The sequence below is a fragment of the Danio aesculapii genome, chromosome 9 (genome assembly GCF_903798145.1).
Source record: "Danio aesculapii chromosome 9, fDanAes4.1, whole genome shotgun sequence".
NCBI classification, from domain to species: Eukaryota; Metazoa; Chordata; class Actinopteri; order Cypriniformes; family Danionidae; genus Danio; species Danio aesculapii.
In genome coordinates this window covers 51,401,154-51,422,472 of record NC_079443.1, presented here as the reverse complement: position 1 = coordinate 51,422,472, position 21,319 = coordinate 51,401,154, and the positions used below count along the sequence as shown (strand labels likewise).

Here is a 21,319-nt window from a genome sequence, read left to right as displayed (position 1 = left end):
CTTGATTATAAATTATCTCATTAGGACAGTAAGATCTGACTTTGCTTAGACTAAAGTCTTGTCACTGAACCTTCAATAATGTCCAGTATAGAATATGTGGTCATGCTGCAGTAGAAACAGAATGAATATTGTGTCTGACTCCATCATGAGCTTGGAGGACTGCATCCATACATCTCTGCAATGACTCAAATCACTGATTAATAAAGTCATCTGGAATGGCAAAGAAAGCGTTCTTGCAGGACTCCCAGAGTTCATCAGGATTCTTTGGATTCATCTTCAATGCCTCCTCCTTCATCTTACCCCAGACATGCACAATAATGTTCATCTCTGGTGACTTGGCTGGCCAATCCTGGAGTACCATGACCTTCTTGCTTTCAGGAACTTTGATGTGGAGGCTGAAGTATGAGAAGGAGCTAGCACAAATGTCTTGATACCTCAGGCTGTTGATGTTACATATTGAATGTAACCCCAAACCATGATTTTTCCTTCACCAAACTTGACTGATTCTGTAAGAATCTTGGGTCCATGTGGGTTCCAGTAGGTCTTCTGCAGTATTTGTGATGATTGGGATGCAGTTCAACAGATGATTCAGCAGAAAAATCTACCTTCTGCCACTTTTCCAAATGATCAATTAGAAGTCAAGTTATTAGTTGTTGCTCTTACAACTGGGATCAGTGACAAGACATTTGTCAGGTAGTGTAGGTAGTATATTTTGGTGCATTTGAACGAAACGGATTCATTAAACAGATATATTTATTAAAATTATATTTTAGTCACCGTACATCTTTAGAAATAAAAATATAATACATCTAATTTCATGCGAAATATTGGAAAAATAATTCATTCATTCATTCATTTTCTTTTCGGCTTTATTCATCAGGGGTCGCCACAGTGGAATGAACCGCCAACGTATGCAGCATATGTTTTACACAGTGGATGCCCTTCCAGCTGCAACCCATCACTGGGAAACATCCATACAATCTTGTTTCACACACATATACTACAGCCAATTTAATTTGTTCAATTCATCTATAGACCTTTTTCTTGGCTGCTGCATGGAGGGCACCATAGCGACCAGCGTCTTCCGGTAGAATGTTTGGAACTTCCGTTTACATCATTTACAATAGGTAATTAGCGCTCCGAAAATGGGTTTCAGTAGCATTTTGAGTGGATTACGGAGTGTATTGTGTGACGCACAACTTTGAAAGGTGTGTGTTAAAGCCGTTATAATCAGATGTGGTTCAAGCATGAGAGAAAAACGTTTACTAGTTCACGTGTCTACCATCAGTTTGTGTGTGTGTGTTTCTCCAGCCTGTCAGCTGTTAGCTCAGCGGCTCTTCAATACGCACACACACACATACACACACACACACACACGCAATACTTCACTGCATCATAGAGCACACCAGATTACTGGCATGAAATTTAACAGGTATGCAAGTCATGCAATTTACAAAAATGACCAATAATAGTCTTATTGATACTCTGCTGGATGAGTTGCTGTTCATTCTAATCGTGAGCCGTTTATGTTTCGTTTAGTGTGTTGTATTTACCACGGTTTATGTTTTTCTGTCATTTCAAAATGTCACTTTATTTTCACTTTGTGAAGCGTATTAAATCACTGTGTTAGTGGGACAGTACAGCAGGCTACGTGTGTGTTTGTCAAACATTATGGTGAATTACATTTGTTTGGGTTGGTTACATATTTGAAAGTGAAAATTTTGACTTTATCAATGACGAGGCTTCATTTAAACAGCACAAGATGCCGTCTGACAACGAGGGGAAAATGCCACGCAGCAGTTGTTGTCCATCATATTAGATTGCATTTTTAAAATGATCAGTCCAGTAGGTGGTGCTGATTGACAGCAGGATTAGTTCAAAGATGATAAATCAGCTGCCGACCGGAAGTTCTTAGCATTCTTCTTGCGCATACACGCAAAGCATAATGGGTAATTTTTCGTTCTTGGCTGCTGCATGGAGGGCACCATAGTGACCAGCGTCTTCCAGTAGAATGTTTAGAACTTTCGTTTACATCGTTTACAACCGGTAATTTGCGCTCCGAAAATGGGTTTCAATAGCGTATTGAGTGGATTATGAAGTTTGTATTTTGTCACACAACTTTGAAAGGGTGTGTGTTAAAGCCGTTTTAATCTGTCAGATGTATTTCAAGCGTGAGAGAAAAACATTCTCCTAGTTCATGTGTCTACCATCAGAAATACAGTGTGTGTGTGTGTGTGTGTGTGTGTGTGTGCGTGTGTGTGTGTGTGTGTGTGTGTGTGTGTGTGTGTGTGTGTGTGTGTGTGTGTGTGTGTGTTCCTGAATTTGTCAATTTCAGCAAAATTGTATTCATTTTTTGTTTCTTTTTAATTTTGCTCTTTTTTTTTATTTAACTTTTTCCCCTAACACATACATTTGGGTGTACTCATTTTGGACTGTTATCAAAAATGTAGTTAGATTCAGTCCAGATTTGGCTTCAGTACTGACTAATCTAATATATATGCACCAATATAATACTGTGAAGCTTCCTATAGAAAAAATTTATTTAAAGGAGAGATTTGTGAGGGGTGTACTCAAACATGTTGAGCACTGTATTATATAGTATTACTGTACAATATTAGGTGCATTTGATGAAGACATGTTGAAGTCATCTGTGTAGAAGCGTACACTTTTTCATAGCACAAGTGAGCAGAATAAATGTTATATAATGATTCCATAACTCAAAGAAAAAGAAAACACTATCGCATATCTGAAGCTGGACTGTAGATTCAGATTTGTACACAGGAGACTCATTAGCGCTGGATTTCTTGACCTCTTTCTTGCTATATGACCATTTATTACTGAATAATTCTGACTCGAGCTGTACTGACTGTTTAGATATGCAAATAAACACACATCTGTGACCTTTGCTTTAATTGATGCACTTATTTGAGCTTAAACTGATAGTTAGGCTAATGAACAGCATTATTTTATTATTATGCTTAAGGTAACAGTGTCTCAATTGTTTATTTTAATGCATTCGCTAGCATGAATTAACCATGAGCAATGTTTTTAAAGCTATTATTAATCTTTGTTAATGTTAAGAAAATTACTAGTAATTTTTATTAACAGATATGGAGGGTAAAATATTGAAACACCTGCTGCATTTCCATAAAGCTTTTGTTAATGTGACTTTGGTAATTTTGTTTAATTTGTTTAATTTTGTCAATGTGACTTCATGTTCATAGGGATCTTAAATTTGTCTTATTTTTTACCAAAAGTAATATTTTTTTTGTTTGTTTTAATTTTTGTAGACTAATTATTAAAACCTTTAGTTAAGAAACAATTAATAAAATCATGAATATACAGTTTTACAAATAAAATTGTAGCAATTTTGAAAAATATTATATACAGTTGTTGTGAATTTCTCTAGTCTGGCTCACGGCACCAAACTGTTGTGAAATTCTAAGAAGAGCCCAAAAAAAACAGGGAGAACTTTTGGTTGTCTTCAAAGCAGAATCCTTTAATAAGAAGAACTCAGCGTGGCTGTGGCATCATTGAAAGAAAACTCTCAACTGTACAGCAAGCACTAGTTTTTTATACATTCTAATGGCTCGTTTCCACTGACTGGTACAGTACGGTTCGGTTTGGTACGGGTCACCTTTATCAAGCTTGCGTTTCCACTACCAAGGGTACCCTTCTGGTGGGCGTGGTGTATGACAGAAAGTTTCAGTCGACGTCATTCTCGCTCGAGGAAATGTCTACAATAAAGCTGTACAGGTCACTTACATATCATATGAGAAGCACTTCTCACAAAACAGATGCTTCATACACATAAATACTGGTGTATAATGTTTATTACTAACTTTTCAATGAACATGAGTTGATTATAACTGCAGATCAATGACAGTGTGAAACAGCCTACTGTAACGTCTGTAATTATATTAAATAACTAAATAAATAAACATATATAAACACATACAGCCCCTTACAGTCTCCGATATGTTCCCAACTACAGAAGAACTACACACAGCAGACATTTCGTCAGTATTTAGGTTCAAAACAACACAAAATATAGCCTACAGTCAGTGAAAACCTCTTATCTGTGTCTGTAATCTTCAGCAGCACATGTAGCCTCTGTTAGAGAGTAATTCCGTCATTCCCAGTTCATATTAGTCCAAACGGTAATAATAACAATAATAGTTAAACAAGGCAGTTTGTTCATGTTTGCTGAATAATAACGTTCTCCTTTTTTCCGGCTTCTCCTTTGTTTCTTCGCGCTTCACTCTCGCGTTTGTCAGTGTCTGACAGGATCGGGTTTCAAAAGCACGTCAATAATCAAGCGCAGGTTATTATCATCAGCTCAAGAAGTTTGTTATTTCAGATATAGACGCACGCGAGCACAAGCAAGAAAGCAAAACCGCTCGCGCCTCAGACTGGCTCATAAAAAAACTATGGGGCACAGGGTAAATCTGCTCTTCTTCTTGACTTTGTGGCTGTTCATCATGACGACAACAAGGTTTTGTTTGAGCCCGGATTGACCATGGCTCGTTATTATATGTATAAATCATTCTGCTGTAATGTCTCGGCTCGTCGGCTGTGCGTGTATTTTAAACATGGCGTTTTTTTTGTTTTCATTTAGGCTTGTTGCGTGCCTTTCTGTAAACCAATAGCGTTCAGCTGCGCGTCTAGCTCCACCTTTTGGTACCCTTTCTCGTGTTTGGTACCCTTTCGAAAGGGTGCCGAAATAGTGGTATGGTACGGTTTGGTTCGGTACACCTTTTGACAGTGGAAATGTCTATAAAAGCGTACCGAACCGTACCGTACCGGACCACTTAGTGGAAACGGGCCTTAAAACAAAGCATGCAAATGAAGTGTTGTTGTCGGCAGGGTAAACTGCCTTTTCAGGCCTGATCTCATCAGCATATAAGTCTGCAGAGTGGATGAAACCTGCCCAGCTACTGACCACAATAAAGGGCTTTCTTCGAACTGAAAGTTTCACCCTTAGACAAAGGCAGAAAACAGTGTGCAAAATTATGTTCTGGAGACCAGTCCCGTCTGACCAGTTGACCGTAAAGAGAAAACAATAGACATAGCCATGCTGTGAAACTGACAATTTGCATCACTTTGGAGACAGTCAGGGCTCAGAAAAACCAAGACATTTTAGGGTCTTTTAGTTATAGATAGATAGATAGATAGATAGATAGATAGATAGATAGATAGATAGATAGATAGATAGATAGATAGATAGATAGATAGATAGATAGATAGATAGATAATATATATAGATAGATAGATAATATATATAGATAATATAAATTTATATTCCCACACAGTACTTATGAATTATATGATTTATATGAATTATATAATATTTGATTAATTATATGAAATATGCAGTCATTTTGTTGCGTTTTATTTTATTTCTCAGGCACTTTTGTGTTTTATGTATTGTAAAATGATAACAGAAAAAATATGTATTCCTTCATGATTTAGTATCTTTTAAAACATTTCTAAATAAAAGCATTCGTGTTGTCACAATACTGGAATTTGGTACCAAAATTTTAAAAACACCTATTTCCTGCTTACATTTGAGGGCTGATGATCTTAAACACATGCTCAACAGAAATGACTGTGATTGGCCATGAAGGTCATCAGTTCACCGAACTCACCATCGAGTATAACTACAAATACAGACACTGGAGCATTTTAAAGCGGCGAAGATCAGTCAGTTCATCAGCAGATCGCTTGTATGTCGGCTCATAAACCGCTTGTCATCATGGCTTTGAAATGCTCCAGTGTTCCTGTATCTGTGGTTATACTCAGTAAACAGTAGTGGGTTCGGGGAACTGTGACCGCCAATCACAGTCATTTCTGTTGAGCATGTGAACATAATAACAAATCAGCGCTGTTTAAGAACACGCTCAAATGTTACCGGGAAATGGATGTATTTAAAATGTCAGTACCAATTGGTACCGAATTCCAGCATCGTGACGACACTAAAAACTATTATCAACTAAATAAAAGTACATAATACATAAACACAGAGTCAAGAAGTGCAGAACGTTTACATTAAAGCAAATCTCTGCTTCATGTTATTCAAATGAGACATTCACTTATTTATGATGTATCAACCTTTATAATGCAAAGGGTTGTTATATTATTGTAGTACTTGCTATTTTCTGGTAATTCACAGTTACTTACTGTTTGTTTGTTATTGTCAAGTTAAGTTGAGCTGTATTGTCATGTGTGGACCAACAGTGGATACATACTTGCAGGACGACGGTCCTATATAAATATGCATGAATACAACATGTAAAAAAGACGTAAAAGCACATAAAAACTATTTTAAAGCTAGACATAACGAACATACCGGAGCAGTAATCTAACTCAGGGGTTCCCAATGGTGCACATTTACCAACAGTCTATTCATGGAGAACGATCATCCAGCAATCATTCAATCATATTCACTCAGCAATCATCCTCCATGTTCAGTTATGGCCTGTGTTAATGTATGCGAGTGCTGTAAAGGTATCAGAAAGTTTAACCTGGTGCCATAAAATCAGTGTGCTGCATCTGACGCTATTGCTGTGTCTTTAATATAACGTAATCACCCCAGTGGTCGCAAAAAAAACAAAACGAAATAATCAAAAGGCTGATGGCTATTTATTTATACGTTTTTTTTTTAACGTTTATTATTAGCATTTTACATTATTACCATTCAACTGTTTTGGAAAGCGACGAAGAGGTGTTTAAGGTTGAAGAAAGCAATTAGTGCAACATGATTGTGTGGTACATTCACAAGTACACATTGCTTTCATTATTGAGTCCTTATAAGATGGAAGTTTTGTAAATTGTCCACTGCATATGGAGACAGAGTGTTTCTACAGGTGGTTTGTCAGGCCCACTCACCTGTGAAAAGCACTTTGTTTTTATTAAGATATGGAGTGATGTAAAAAAAAATGTTTGGTGCAAATTGGCGCAAATGTAAAGTGTTGGAGAGATAAAAGAGTGTGTTTTCTACAGGTGGTTTGTCAAGCCCACTCACCTGTGTTAGGCACACTCAGTATTGTATAATATTTTGGGATTTTCATGTGGCATGGGGAGAGGGGGTCCTGGTTTTTGGGAGCTGGGATTGTTTATAATATTTCAGAGGGGGGTAAGGTGATTGGAGTTGAAGGCTTTAACGCCTTCTGGAAAGAAACTGTTGAGTAGACTAGCAAAGTGGGCTCTAATACTGTATGTAACTAACATACCAGAGGTGTAAAATACCTGTACTAACTATATACAGTATAGCCTACTATAAATATTTAACTATACACATATCCTAAGACCATCCTAAGGCTCCAAATGGAGTTTAAGTCAAGTGTCTGGTGCATATGGAGAGAAGAGTGTTTCTACAGGTGGTTTGTCAAACCCACTCACCTGTGCGAGGCAAAGTGTTAATTGTGAAATCAACAATTCAGTTTGACATTAAACATATAATCCTGATTACTGAATGCTGTTGTTTTTGTAATTCAGTGTGTTTTTTATTTTATTTACCAGAGAGGAAGATCCCGGAGGAAGACTGCATTATCCTGGTCGATGGGTTGAATGAAGCCGAGTTTCACAAACCAGACTATGGAGACACTGTGGCCTCCTTCATCACCAAAATCATCCCCAAATTCCCCAGCTGGCTGAAACTGATCGTCACCGTCAGGACAAACCTGCTGGTGAGACGTGAACATTCACTGATATCCGAGAGAGATGAATGATGTCGATTCTGTTCTGATGGTGATAATACATTCCAGTGGTATTTGGAATATAGCAGATTATTCACTTGTAAAATAAAGCTGAAATCCCTTCCCGTGTGTTTGTGCTGATGCTAAATCTGTATTTCTGTTCAAAGTTTATGGTATTTTGCTGTGTAGTTTTTATGCAAAGTTCAATTTCACAACATAGAGGAAATGGGTAGATGGATGGATGGATGGATGGATGGATGGATGGATGGATGGATGGACAGATAGAGAGATGGATAGATGGAGAGATAGATGAAGGGATGGATGGACGGATGGATGGATGGATGGACAGATAGAGAGATGGATAGATGGAGAGATAGATGAAGAGATGGATGGATGGATGGATGGATGGACAGATGAATGGATGGATAGATGGATGGATAGATAGATGGACGGATGGATGAGAGATGAATGGATGGATGGATGGATGGATGGATGGACGAACAGATGGATGGATGGATGGATGGATGGATGGATGGATGGACGAACAGATGGATGGATAGATGTACGAACAGATGGATGAACGGATGGATGGATACATAGATGGACAGATAGATGGACGGATGGATGGATGGACGGACAGATGGATGGATAGATGGAGGAATGAATGGATTGATAGATGGACAGATAGATGGACGGATGGATGGATGGATGCATAGATAGATTGACAGATAGATGGACGGACGGATGGATGGATGGATGGATAGATGGACGGATGGATGGTTGGAGAGATGGACAGAAGGATGGATGGACGGACAGACGGACGGATGGATAGATGGACAGATAGATAGATAGATAGATAGATAGATAGATAGATAGATAGATAGATAGATAGATAGATAGATAGATAGATAGATAGATAGATAGATAGATAGATAGATAGATAGACAGATGGATGGATGGAGAGATGGACAGAAGGATAGACGGATAGACGGATAGACGGATGGATGGACAGACAGACAGACAGACAGACAGACAGATAGATAGAAGGATAGATGTATGGACGAATGGATGGATGGACAGCTGGATGGATGGATGGATGGATGGATGGAGAGATGGAAAGATGGATGGATGAATGGACGGTTGGATGGATAGATGGAAAAATAGATAGACAGATAGATAGGTGGATGGATGGATGTATAGATGAAAGAGAGATGATGGAGAGATGGACAGACGAATGTATGTATGGATGGATAGACGGATGGATAGATGATGGAGAGATTGATAGATGGAAAGATAGACAGGAGGATGGATGGATGGATGCATGGATGGATAGATAGAGAGATAGATAGAGAGATGGAGAGATAGACAGAAGGATAAATGGATGGATGAACAGATGGGCAGATAGATAGATAGATAGATAGATAGATAGATAGATAGATAGATAGATAGATAGATAGATAGATAGATAGATAGATAGATAGATAGATAGATAGATAGATAGATAGACACAGATAGATAGACACAGATAGATAGATAGATAGATAGATAGATAGATAGATAGATAGACACAGATAGATAGATAAATAGACACAGATAGATGGATGGATGGATAGAGAGATGGATGAATAGACCATTTTCTTTCCATTGCTTTTATTTTCTGTTTTTTTCTTTTCTGCTCTTCATTTCTTTTCTTTTCCTGAAACTAAACATCTGAATTGTTTGATGTGAACTCATAATTTTGAGGGGGAAAAAAGAAGAAAGGTTGTGAGATTCTTTTATTCTGTGGCAGAAACAGACTTCCATAGCTCAGCGTTCTCGCCTCAGTCATATCTCACCTGCAAAATCAGAAGACTTTAGAAATGACACTTTTCTTCAAGGACATATGAAGTCTTCTCTGTCTTCCTCCATAATATAATATGTTGTTTTGTCTGGTGGAGAGATGGAGTGAGCTGTAGCTGTTTCTGTCAGCCTCAGGGTTGAGTTTCAGACTGGCTCCAGATCAGCCCGTCTCTGCGGACAGGAGATTCCCGTAGCCCTGATAAAGAACACTGACCCTCCATACAGACTGGAGGAGTGTGTCTGTGTGTGTGTGTCTGTGTGTGTGTGTTCGACAGCTTGAACAGTAGAGCTTGACTAGCAGAGCAGAATCATCCACTGTCTGATATGTGTTAGACCAGAGATTGAAGAGTGTTTGTGTATGTGGGGGGTATGTATGTGTGGAGCTGTGTTCATGTGACGGTGTAGATTTAGATGGCATCGTCGTCTCGTATGATTGTGACTCTGCAGGGTGGAACTCTTTTCAAGTTTACCCATAGTTCAGTGCACAGTCAGCAGGGGGTGGAAGTTTCCAGAAAGAGAAGGATGACAGATATTCATGAGAGAGACGTTCATGTTTATCTTGACGACTGATGAATATTTCTTTCTGAATCTACGCTTGTTTTTTTTTCACTCCCGGTTTTACCTCAGCAGTGTTCAGACACAGATCTTTTAAACTTCAGCTGCAGCAAAAAAGAACAGAAAAAGTTTGATTAATTTCTGTGAATAAGTTCCATTGGGGGGTCATGGATAAAAGTGAATAGGGGAGTGGGTGGGGTTGTAGTGTCACGGACGTAATTAGTGTTGCCAGATATAGCTGACTTTTTCCATCCATTTCTTAGATTATCTAGGAACCTCTAAAGCAGGTTGCACACCGGAAGCGCCGCTTGGCGGCGCGCCATGCAGCGCCATACATTTCAGAATTTTAAACATAAGTTTGTATCAGGGTACACACACCGACACCACATGTCAGCGGCACCCAGCCATAACTCAGGACACTGTTCATTTCTCTGCCGCGCCACAGAGTGCCATCTGATTTGTTTCATGTTAAATATCATGCGAATGTCCGCGAAACTAATCAGATGGCCCTCTGTGGCGCGGCAGAAATATGAACAGTGTCTTGAGTTGTGGCTCAGCAACATCTTCTGTCGAGCAGCGCTTCTGATGCCTGTCCCCCATAAGACTAAAAGCTTGTCTGTTAGACTCAGCCTGGACAAAAGAAATGTAATATGCAGTTTTTTTTAAATAATTTTGTATTTTATGTCTTTATTATTTATTTGTTTTTATTTGTTTATTTATTCATTCATTCATTTTCTTTTTGGCTTAGTCCCTTTATTAATCTGGGATCGCCACAGGGGAATGAACCGCCAACTTATCCAGCATATGTTTTACACAGTGGATGCCCCTCCAGCTGCAACCCATCTCTGGGAAACATCCAAACACACTCATTCACACACTCATACACTATGGACAATTTAGTCTGCCCAATTCACCTGTACCACATGTCTTTGGACTTGCTGGGAGAAACCGGAGCACCCGGAGGAAAGACACGCAAACGCGGGCAGAACATGCAAAGTCCACACAGAAATGTCAACTGACCCAGCGACCTTCTTGCTGTGAGGCGACAGCACTACCTACTGCACCACCGCGTCACCCTGTTTGTTTATTTAATTACAATTTAATTAGTTTTCTCTTATATATTTATTTATTTTATTATATTTTTTTCATGTGGGGGTCAGAATTCAAATCAGAATTCAAATTACATGTATGATAGATATTATCTTTTTACTCAGTGTAATTTTCTGACATGTTTTTAAACTAAAAATGTTTAATAAAAAATAATTAAAAAAATAATAAAAAAAGTTACCCAAATTTTGTCAACCCGCCCATGCCATTTTTTACCCGCACAATCTATTTCTAAACTGCCCAATCTGGCAACACTGCTAATAATATCTCTGGAGGCCCCAAAACTGCTTGCTGACCCCCTTTTATGAACCCTTAGAGTCAGGTCTGTTTATTTATCTTCTATTTGCCTTTTTCTTTTTTTAAACACCCAAACCGTGAAGCCAAATACCTCAGAGAGGACCCACAGAAAAACAATAAACAAAAGCACATCCCCTACCTAAACACCCAAATGAAACTAAATACACCTAACAAAATAACAGAAACAAAAATACAAAAGCTACTCCTACTGTGGTGTCACGGTGGTGCAATGGGTAGAACGATCACCTCACAGCAAGAAGGTCTTTGGTTCGAGACTCGGCTGGGTCAGTTGGCATTTCTGTGTGGAGTTTGCATGTTCTCCTCGTGTTGGCGTGGATTTGCTCCGGGTGCTCCGGTTTCCCCCACAAGTCCAAAGACATGCGCTATAGGTAAATTGGATAAACTAAATTGGCCGTAGTGTATGAGTGTGTGCGGGAAAGTGAGAGTGTATGGGTGTTTCCCAGTACTGGGTTGCAGCTGGAAGGTTATCTGCTGTGTAAAACATATGCTGGATAAGTTGTAGGTTCATTCCACTGTGGTGACCACTGATGAGAAAAGGGACTAAGCTGAAGGAAAAGGAAATGAATGAATTGTAGTGCAGTGTTTCTCAACCACGTTCCTGGAGTACCACATTTCCATGTCTCCTTAACCAAACACACCTGATTCAGATCATCAGCTCATTAGCAGAGACTGAAGGACCTGTAATGGGTGTGACAGACACTAGACATACAAAACATGCAGTGCTGGTCGTCCTCCAGTAATGTGGTTGAGAAACACTGTCATAGTGGACCCCCCCTTTAACATCCCCATCTCTTATTATTATTATTTTTTGGGGTTCTTTTTTAGGAGATCACCAGCCTGATGCCGTTCTCCAAAATCAGTCTGGATGAATTCCCGGACAACAAGGAGATCGGGACGGACCTGAACGCCTACATCCAGCAGCGCATCAGCAGCAGCCAGAACATTCTCAGCAACATCTCCCTCAACGGCAAAGCAGATCCCGTCATCGTCAGCAAAGTCAGCTCACACCTGATCTCCCGCAGCCAGGGCTCCTACCTGTACCTCAAGCTGACCCTTGACCTTTTCGACAGGGGTCACCTGGTCATCAAGAGCGCCAGCTATAAAGTGGTGCCCGTGTCTCTGTCCGAGCTCTATCTGCTGCAGTGCAACATGAAGTTTCTGAGTAACTCTGCGTTTGAGCGTGCCGTCCCCGTCCTGAACGTGGCGCTGGCGTCTCTGCACCCGCTGACGGACGAGCAGCTGTTTCAGGCGCTGAACGCAGGCAGCGAGACGGGCGAGCTGGAATGGGATGACTTCCAGCAGAGGATGGAGACGCTCTCCTGTTTCCTGATCAGACGGAGGGATAAAACACGGATGTTCTGCCATCCGTCCTTCAGAGAGTGGCTGGTGTGGAGAGCCGATGGAGAGAGTTCAGACTTCCTGTGTGACCCCAGGTGAGAATCACTGAGCATGTTTACATGGACACCAATACTCTGATTTTTAATACTGCTGCACTATGAATAATTTCAGGCTTGACTGTACAGTATTTATAAAGCATAGTCTTGTATTGTCCCAAGTATGGACTCTAGACCTGGAATTCCCCAGTTTTCCCTCTAGTCATCAGTAAACATTCAGTATATTGACATGGACACCAATACTCCGATTTTAATACGATTAAGACAACACTCTGATTAAGAGTCGACCATGTAAACTGATTTTTGATGACCTTAATCAGACTAAAGTCATAATCGAACTAAGCAGCTATTGAATTAAGACAGTATTTCTAATTTAGTGGCATTATTGAAGTACAGTGCAGACATGGAAACACCACAATCAATCTATTACCGCTTTGTAGGACTTTTCGCTCCATTTTGCAACAGGACCCACACACTGTAGTTATCAGGAGTTTGACAAACAAATGTGAAAATGAATATGATTAATGTCTTAATTATTTTAAAATTGGAGTATTGGTGTACATGTAAATGTACGTTGAGTTTCATTCCGGGTCTAGAGTCCATGCTTGGGACAATGCAAGACAATGCTTTGCAAATACAATCAAGCCTTAAATATGTATATCCCAGGGGTATGAATAATTTCAGGATTGACTATTTAATATAAATGTATCAATAAATTTATAAATGTATATAATAGTATTAATTAATACAGTCAAGTCCCAACATTATGAATAATTTTGGGCTTGACAATGTATGCAAAGCATATTTGTATTATATAGTCACTTTAAATAGACTATATTATAATAATATAATAGGTATGAGAGTAATAGTTATAATAGTTCAGTTATAATTTTATTATATAATATTATATGTGTGTGTATAAATATAGTTGAAGTCAGAATTATTCGCCCTGCTTTGAATTTTTTTTCTTTTTTTAAATATTTCCTAAATTATGTTTAACAGAGCGAGGAAATTTTCACAGTATGTCTGATAATATTTTTTCTTCTGGAGAAAGTCTTATTTGTTTTATTTCGGCTAGAATAAAAGCAGTTTTAAGTTTTTTAAAAGCCATTTTAAGGTCAATATTACTAGCCCCTTTAAGCTATATATTTTTTCGATCGTCTACAGAACAAACCATCATCATACAATATCTTGCCTAATTATCCTAACTAACCTGCCTAGTTAACCTAATTAACCTAGTTAAGCCTTTAAATGTCACTTGAAGCTGTATAGAAGTGTCTTGAAAAATATCTAGTAAATATTATTTACTGTCATCATGGCAAAGATAAAATAAATCAGTTATTAGAAATGAGTTTATATATATATATATATATATATATATATATATATATATATATATATATATATATATATATATATATATATATATATTAAAATGTATGTTATTTATTTAAAAAGTGTTAAATTATAATTAAAATATTAGTCAAAGATAACACAAGTAAACACATCATGCAGTTTTTAAATGAATGTTTTTATTATTAGAAGAAAACAAAATACAAAACTACATAACCCTGTGTGGAAAAACTCTTTCCCCCCTAAACCTAGTAACTGGTTTGGCAGCAACAACTGCAATCAAGCATTTTCGATTACTTACAAGTCAGTTACAGCACTGTGGAGGAATTTTGGCCCACTCCTTTTTGCAGAATTGTTGTAATTCAGCCATATTAGAGTATTTTTTCTAGCATGAACCACATTTTTAAGGTCATTCCACAGCATCTCAATTGAATTCAGTTCAGGACTTTGACTTGGCCATTCCAAATTCTTCATTTTGATCTTCTTAAGCCATTCAGAAAAGGACTTAATGATATGCTTTGGATCAGAACCCAAGTTCGCTTGAGATTTTTGCATACATTAATAGTTTAATAACATTTTAGACATGTTTTCAGATGTTTATATACATTTTTTACACAACACATTTTGGACAACGCAAAATTTAATTCAATTTCAAAATCAGTATTTGGTGGAATAACTTCAAAAATATTGATGCTGTTGAATATGTTGAATCATACACTTCCTGACAAATGTCTTGTTGTGAATCCCAGTTGTAAGAGCAACAAATAATAACTGGACTTCTAGTTGATCATTTGGAAAATTGGCAGAAGGTCGATTTCTCAGATGAATCATTTATTGAATCATCACAAATACTGCAGAAGACCTACTGGAACCTGCATGGACCAAAGATTCTCATAGAAATCAGTCTAGTTTGGTGAAGGAAAAAATCATGGTTTGGGGTTACATTCAGTATGGGGGCGTGCGAGAGATTTGCAGAGTGGATGATCAACATCAACAGCCTGAGGTATCAAGACATTTGTGCTGCCCATTACATTACAAACCACAGGAGAGGGCAAATTCTTCAGCAGGATAGCGCTCCTTCTCATACTTCAGCCTCCACATCAAAGTTCCTGAAAGCAAAGAAGGTCAAGGTGCTCCAGAATCTTGATGAACTCTGGGAGTCCTGCAAGAGCGCTTTCTTTGCCATTCCAGATGACTTTATTAATCAGTGATTTGAGTCATTGCAGAGATGTATGGATGCAGTCCTCCAAGCTCATGATGGAGTCAGACACAATATTCATTCTGTTTCCACTGCAGCATGACCACATATTCTATACTGGACATTATTTCTGTTCAGTGATGAGACTTTAGTCTAAGCAAAGTCAGACCTTACTGTCCTAATGAAATAATTAATAATCAAGGCATGATCATATGTTATTGTGGTAAAATAAGTGTAATCTAGAGGCATTTTCCTTTCATATAAGCCACTTTTGATACCAAATGATCGACTAGAAGTTATTATTTGGTGTTCCTAAAACTTGGATAGGCGACAACACTTTTGTCAGGTAGTGTACACTCTCATACCCATGTATTTTTTTATAGGAATCATTACATTTATTTATGAGTCATTGCAATCTTCTCAATTATGTTTTCCCTTGCAAAATCATTGTAAATAGACTGAATATTCAATTGTCAGCACTAACGATATCACAGTTTAACAAAGAGGCAATAGCTGGAATATATTATTCACTCTTCAGTTCTACGTTTGTCTCACAAATCCACCTTAAAAGTTGAAACATCTCTAAAACATCATCTTATCGCAAATAGGCTTTCTCTGAGCTCATGTACACAGGTTATAAAGAGCACTTAATGTACGTCTTTACTTTGACAGCTCTGTTAACACTCTGGAGTCTTGCAGTGAATTCAGATGAACGTTTCCAGCTCTATTCATCCCGATGGAAGAATATTGTTTGTTTATGCACTGAAGCGCCTCTAATACCAAAATAAAGCACTTTGACTTCATTCACATATTTGACATTTAGCTGCGGATGTTGCTGTCTTTCATCTGTGTTGATCTGCAGACACACAGCTGACTTTACTGGCTTCATTAAAGCAGGAACAGGAGTGTGCGAGATTGAACACAGGCTGATTATTCTGCTGTGTGTGTGAGACGCCAGATCTGTCTTCACAGCCGCTAATGAAATATCTTGATCTCCTTGATGATAATGAAAGCCAGAGCTGATTTAAAATGCCTCTGCAACATCCCGTTTCCTCTTATTTAATTACTTCGAAATATATTACCAGCACAGCTTTGATAACAGTCAGATGTTACTGGGTGAATCTTACCAGATGTATCGTTATCTGAAAGTTAAATCACTTTAAAGCATTTTTAAGACTTAAAAGTTGATATGAGTTATAAATATTCATGAAGTTAAATATTTTTTATAAGTGTTTTAAAAATATATAAGGATTTAACATGTAAGTAAAATCCTGTGTTTATAACTTTAGATATTATTTTAAACTTAGCTTAAAAAAACACTTTTTAAAATTAAAATAAAGTAATAATAATGATAGCATAGCTAAAACTTTAACAAATTAAAATAGGAATATATCTGATCATGTATATACACTCACTGGCCACTTTATTAGGTACACCTTACTATTAACAGGTTGATCCCCCTTTTGCCTTCAGAACTGCCTTAATCCTTCGTGGCAGAGATTCAACAAGGCACTGGAAATATTCCTCAGAGATTTTGCTCCATATTGACATGATAGCATCACACAGTTGCTGCAGATTTGTCGGCTGCACATCCATGATGTGAATCTCCCGTTCCACCACATCCCAAAGGCTCTCTATTGGATTGAGATATGGTGACTGTGGAGGCCATTTGAGTGCAGTGAACTCATTGTCATGTTCAAGAAACCAGTCTGAGATGATTCCCGCTTTGTAACATGGTGCATTATCCTGCTGGAGGTAGCCATCAGAAGATGGGTACACTGTGGTCATAAAGGGATGGACATGGTCAGCAACAATACTCAGGTAGGCTGTGGCGTTGACACGATGCTCAATTGGTACTAATGACCCAAAGTGTGTCAAGAAAATATCCCCCACACCATTACACCACCACCAGCCTGGACAGTTGATACAAAGCATAATAGATCCATGCTTTCATGTTGTTGATGCCAAATTCTGACTCTACCATCCAAATGTGGCACCAGAAATGGCCTCAGTTTCCTGTTCTTAGCTGACCGAAGTGTCACCCGGTGTGGTCTTCTGCTGCTGTAGACCATCCGCCTCAAGGTTAGACGTGTTGTGTGTTCAGAGATGCTCCTCTGCAGACCTCAGTTGTATTGAGTGGTTATTGGAGTTATTGTTGTCTTTCTATCAGCTGGAAACAGTCTGGCCATTCTCCTCTGACCTCTGGCATTAACAAGGCATTTGCCCCCACAGAACTGCCGCTCACTGAATATTTTCTCTTTATATATATATATATATATATATATATATAATATGACTGTCATATATTTGTTACAGTGTTCTTTTAAAGACAATAGCATAAACATATTCATTGGTTTTCTCCAGATGACTCTACTAGGGCTGCACGATACTGTAAAATACTTTTTGTTTTTTGTTTTGTTTTGTGCAAAAACTTGCAATATTTAGTTTTTATGCAATATATATTTCAATATGGTTGTAATTTCACCATAAGATTTAAATAACTCAGTTAGCAAAGAATTCATTCCTTTGGGTTGATTGGGTTGATCTGTTTTTTTCTACGCAGTTCATTTGCTTAAAGTATAATAATGATAAACATATACAATTAGAGCAAAAACAAAGTAAAGATAAAAGTAAAATAAAAGGTGCTTTTTGTGGTCTTGGGGGCTAACAGTATTCAGGTACAGACATTGAATAATCTAATGTAAAATAATATGGTCTTCATTGTATAAATATTTCGAGGGAAAAATCTTTATTAAAGGGCACCTATGGTAAAAAATCTACTTTTCAAGCTGTTTGGACAGACATATGTGCATGTATGGTGTATAGACCGTCATATTGGCGTGATATAAGCACACCCAGTGCTTTTTTTTCAATTTAACAACATAAAAAAAAAAATCGGTGGACCAATTGGAGCGGTTTTCAGATCGACCGCAACTTTACGTAGGAGAGCGGTCCCCCCGCCCACCAATATTGATTGACAGGCGCGTCATCATATCCTCAGTTTGTTGATTCACGTCCGCCATTTTCAGCGTGAGTCGAAGCGATATCACTAAAGGAACACCCTAGCTCTATTTTTAGATGTAGGGCTCATTGGGCTCAACACAAGAGCAATATTCTCCACATTATCGCTGTAATTGGAATTATTGGTTGTATCTTTAGGTAGGTTTGCAAACATGTGTACTTCTCATCGAGTCTACCTTATACTTCAGCCGTTTGCATTTCTCGTGATCCCAGAAGCTCCCTGTGATCTTAACTAGCATGCGTTTTAGAATTCTAAACATCGGTTTCTATCAGGGTACACTCAAGTCGACGGCTGGGCGCCGCGGACCGCTGCAGAAACCTATGTTTAGAATTCAAAAATGTGTGGCGCGACGATTCGGGACACTTCATGTCTCTGCCGCGCCACAGAGAGTGTATGGTGTGCCGTGCCGTGTCGCGGCGCATCCGGTGCCTCAGTCAAAGTTAATTCAGTGTGCGTGGTTATTAGTTTCTGTGTACAAGCTCGGCACTTTAAACTAGCACACAGTTGGCTGTAAAACTGTACAAAGACACAAATGATTTTGTACTCTCTGCTTGGTCTGTGTCAGAGTCGTACATGTACGACTGAATGCTGAACCTCTCACTCCTGCTTCTTCTCGCAGTCTGCCTGTCAGACTCTGTTGCAAATGCAGAGCGGGTGAGCTCATGGCTCCGCCCCCTTGTTACGTTGGCGGGAAGCCGAAACTAATTTACATGTTAAGCAACACACCCATAAATCAGCGAACTGTGGACACGCCCCCAACATGACACTTTTTAACACATTATAATAAACAAATCTGAACTGTGTTTTGAACTGAACCTAAACTGACACACTCAGAACCAGAATATTAATATTAAATCATAAAAAAGAGGTAAACTATGGGCCCTTTAAAGTTACAAATGGTGCAATTTCTTGTGCTTTAAAGTCCTGAAATGCTCACAAAGTCAAAAGGCTTAATAAAACACGCAGATCATACACTTTCACTCTGTTATGGTTAAAGAAATCCTCCACTTTTTTTGGAAATGTGGTCCATTTTACAGCTATGGTAGTAATGCCATTTTTGAACCCTTTCAGCTGATCTGTGGGTCTGACAGGAACACTTTTAGCTTAGCATAAATAATTGAATTAGATTAGACCATCAGCATCTCTAAAACTAGCTGAAAGTGCTCCTGCTAGACACAGATATCTGGTTGAATGGATTAAAACGGTATTTAGCTTAGCATAGATAATTGAATTGGATTAGACCATTAGCATCTCTAAAACGACCTAAAAGTGCTCCTGCCAGACCCAGAGATTTGGTTATATTGATTTTAAAAATGGTAAAACTCAACTGTTTAAGTCTTAGGGGGCTGTAAAATGATCCTATTTTCAATTTAGGACTCCACAAATCCCAGGTGTCTTGAACAATGTCTGATCAACCATAATCCAGGCGCAACATTGACTATTACTGGTGCACATATTGCGATATTGATGCTGAAACTATGTATTGTTCAGCCCTAGACTCCAGTTTTAGCAGTTTGGCTATAATTGGCATTCTGTCGGCCTCCTGTCCTCTTTCTGCGGTCTGTCGAAGCTCTGATTGGCCCAACGGTGTCCCATTGATCGGCTGAACTCTCTCCAAGTCCAGTCTAGAAATACTGGCTCTGAAACTGAGGGACTTGTAGAAAAGTTCCCTGTTCTTGTGCTCCTGAAAGAGGGAGAAAAGAAAGCAGTTTAATGGAGAGGAGATGTAGAGCTGATCAAAGCGCCTGCATTCATGCGTGGCCTTTTAATGAAGCTGGGTTAATTAACACCAGCGAGAGCCGGGGAACACTAAAGCCGTCTATTCCTGCCTTCTCCTGTGTTCAACAGGGGCGCCGATCCAGACGGAGCAAACACAGAGCGCTTTCACTGCCTTGCATCAAATACAGCTTTATACAGAGCTCGCAGGCCGTGATTTACCTCAAGAGAAGCTCATTTGATCTCGCAGATTAAGAGATTTGACCTCAAATTAATTTGAATTGGTTTTGCATGTAAATGTGGAATATTTAGAAAGGCAGAAAGCAACTTGAAAAGACTCTTGTGTTTAGTATACTGCTGTTCTCACAGTAAGGGTTCGTTCACACCAATTGAGTATTATTTGCTTATAAAAATGTGAGCACAGCACTTGTTGGCTTGACATAAAGCGCATTATCCGGAAAAAGCCACTGAGCCTGTAAACAGAAACTTGCAAATAAAATTGAAGCCGCCTTTCCTCTGCACACTATATTCAGACACGACTGTTGGAATACGCCTCCTTGTGGCAGTCACACAGAAATTTCAGTTTTGTCTTGCACCCTGGGAGAGAAGCTGATTCTTACGCTGTCCGAAAATCCGATGTTATATAAACAATTCTAGAGTCGTATAGAGCAGTGCTTCCCAACCCTGTTCCTGGATGCACACCGACAGTACATATTTTGGATGTCTCCCCTATCTGAACCATTCATTTCAGGTTTTGGAGTCTCTTCTAATGTTCTGATGAGTTGATTCAGGTGTGTTTGAATCAGGGTTATTATAGTTAACCAAAACGAATGAGACTCATTGTTGCAAATCCACAAAAAATGCATGAAATACTGATTGTTAAAGTTCTTACTGTAGTATTTCTCACACACGTTATGTGAGATCTGCTTCCTGAGGCAGCCGAGGGCGGCGATTGCTGACAGGCACGTGGGAACTGTGGGCGGGGAGGACTAGCCTTAAAGGCCCAGTAAAAAAAAGAGCAAAACCTTTTTTCCAGCTATAATATAGACACTTCAAACAGCTATAATAAACAATCTGATGGGTGTTTTGAGCTGAAACTTTACAGACACATTCTGGGGAC

At 38.7% G+C, this 21,319-nt stretch overlaps 1 protein-coding gene across 1 annotated transcript in view; it reads left to right on the top strand.

Moving 5' to 3' along the window:
* Positions 1–21,319, top strand: part of tanc1b (tetratricopeptide repeat, ankyrin repeat and coiled-coil containing 1b) — a 195,105-nt gene that overhangs the window by 105,368 nt on the left and 68,418 nt on the right. Inside the window, exons 9-10 of the mRNA XM_056466085.1 lie at positions 7,522–7,688; positions 12,342–12,949. Of these exons, the coding sequence (XP_056322060.1) occupies positions 7,522–7,688; positions 12,342–12,949 (775 nt within the window). The remainder of the gene's footprint in view (positions 1–7,521; positions 7,689–12,341; positions 12,950–21,319) is intronic.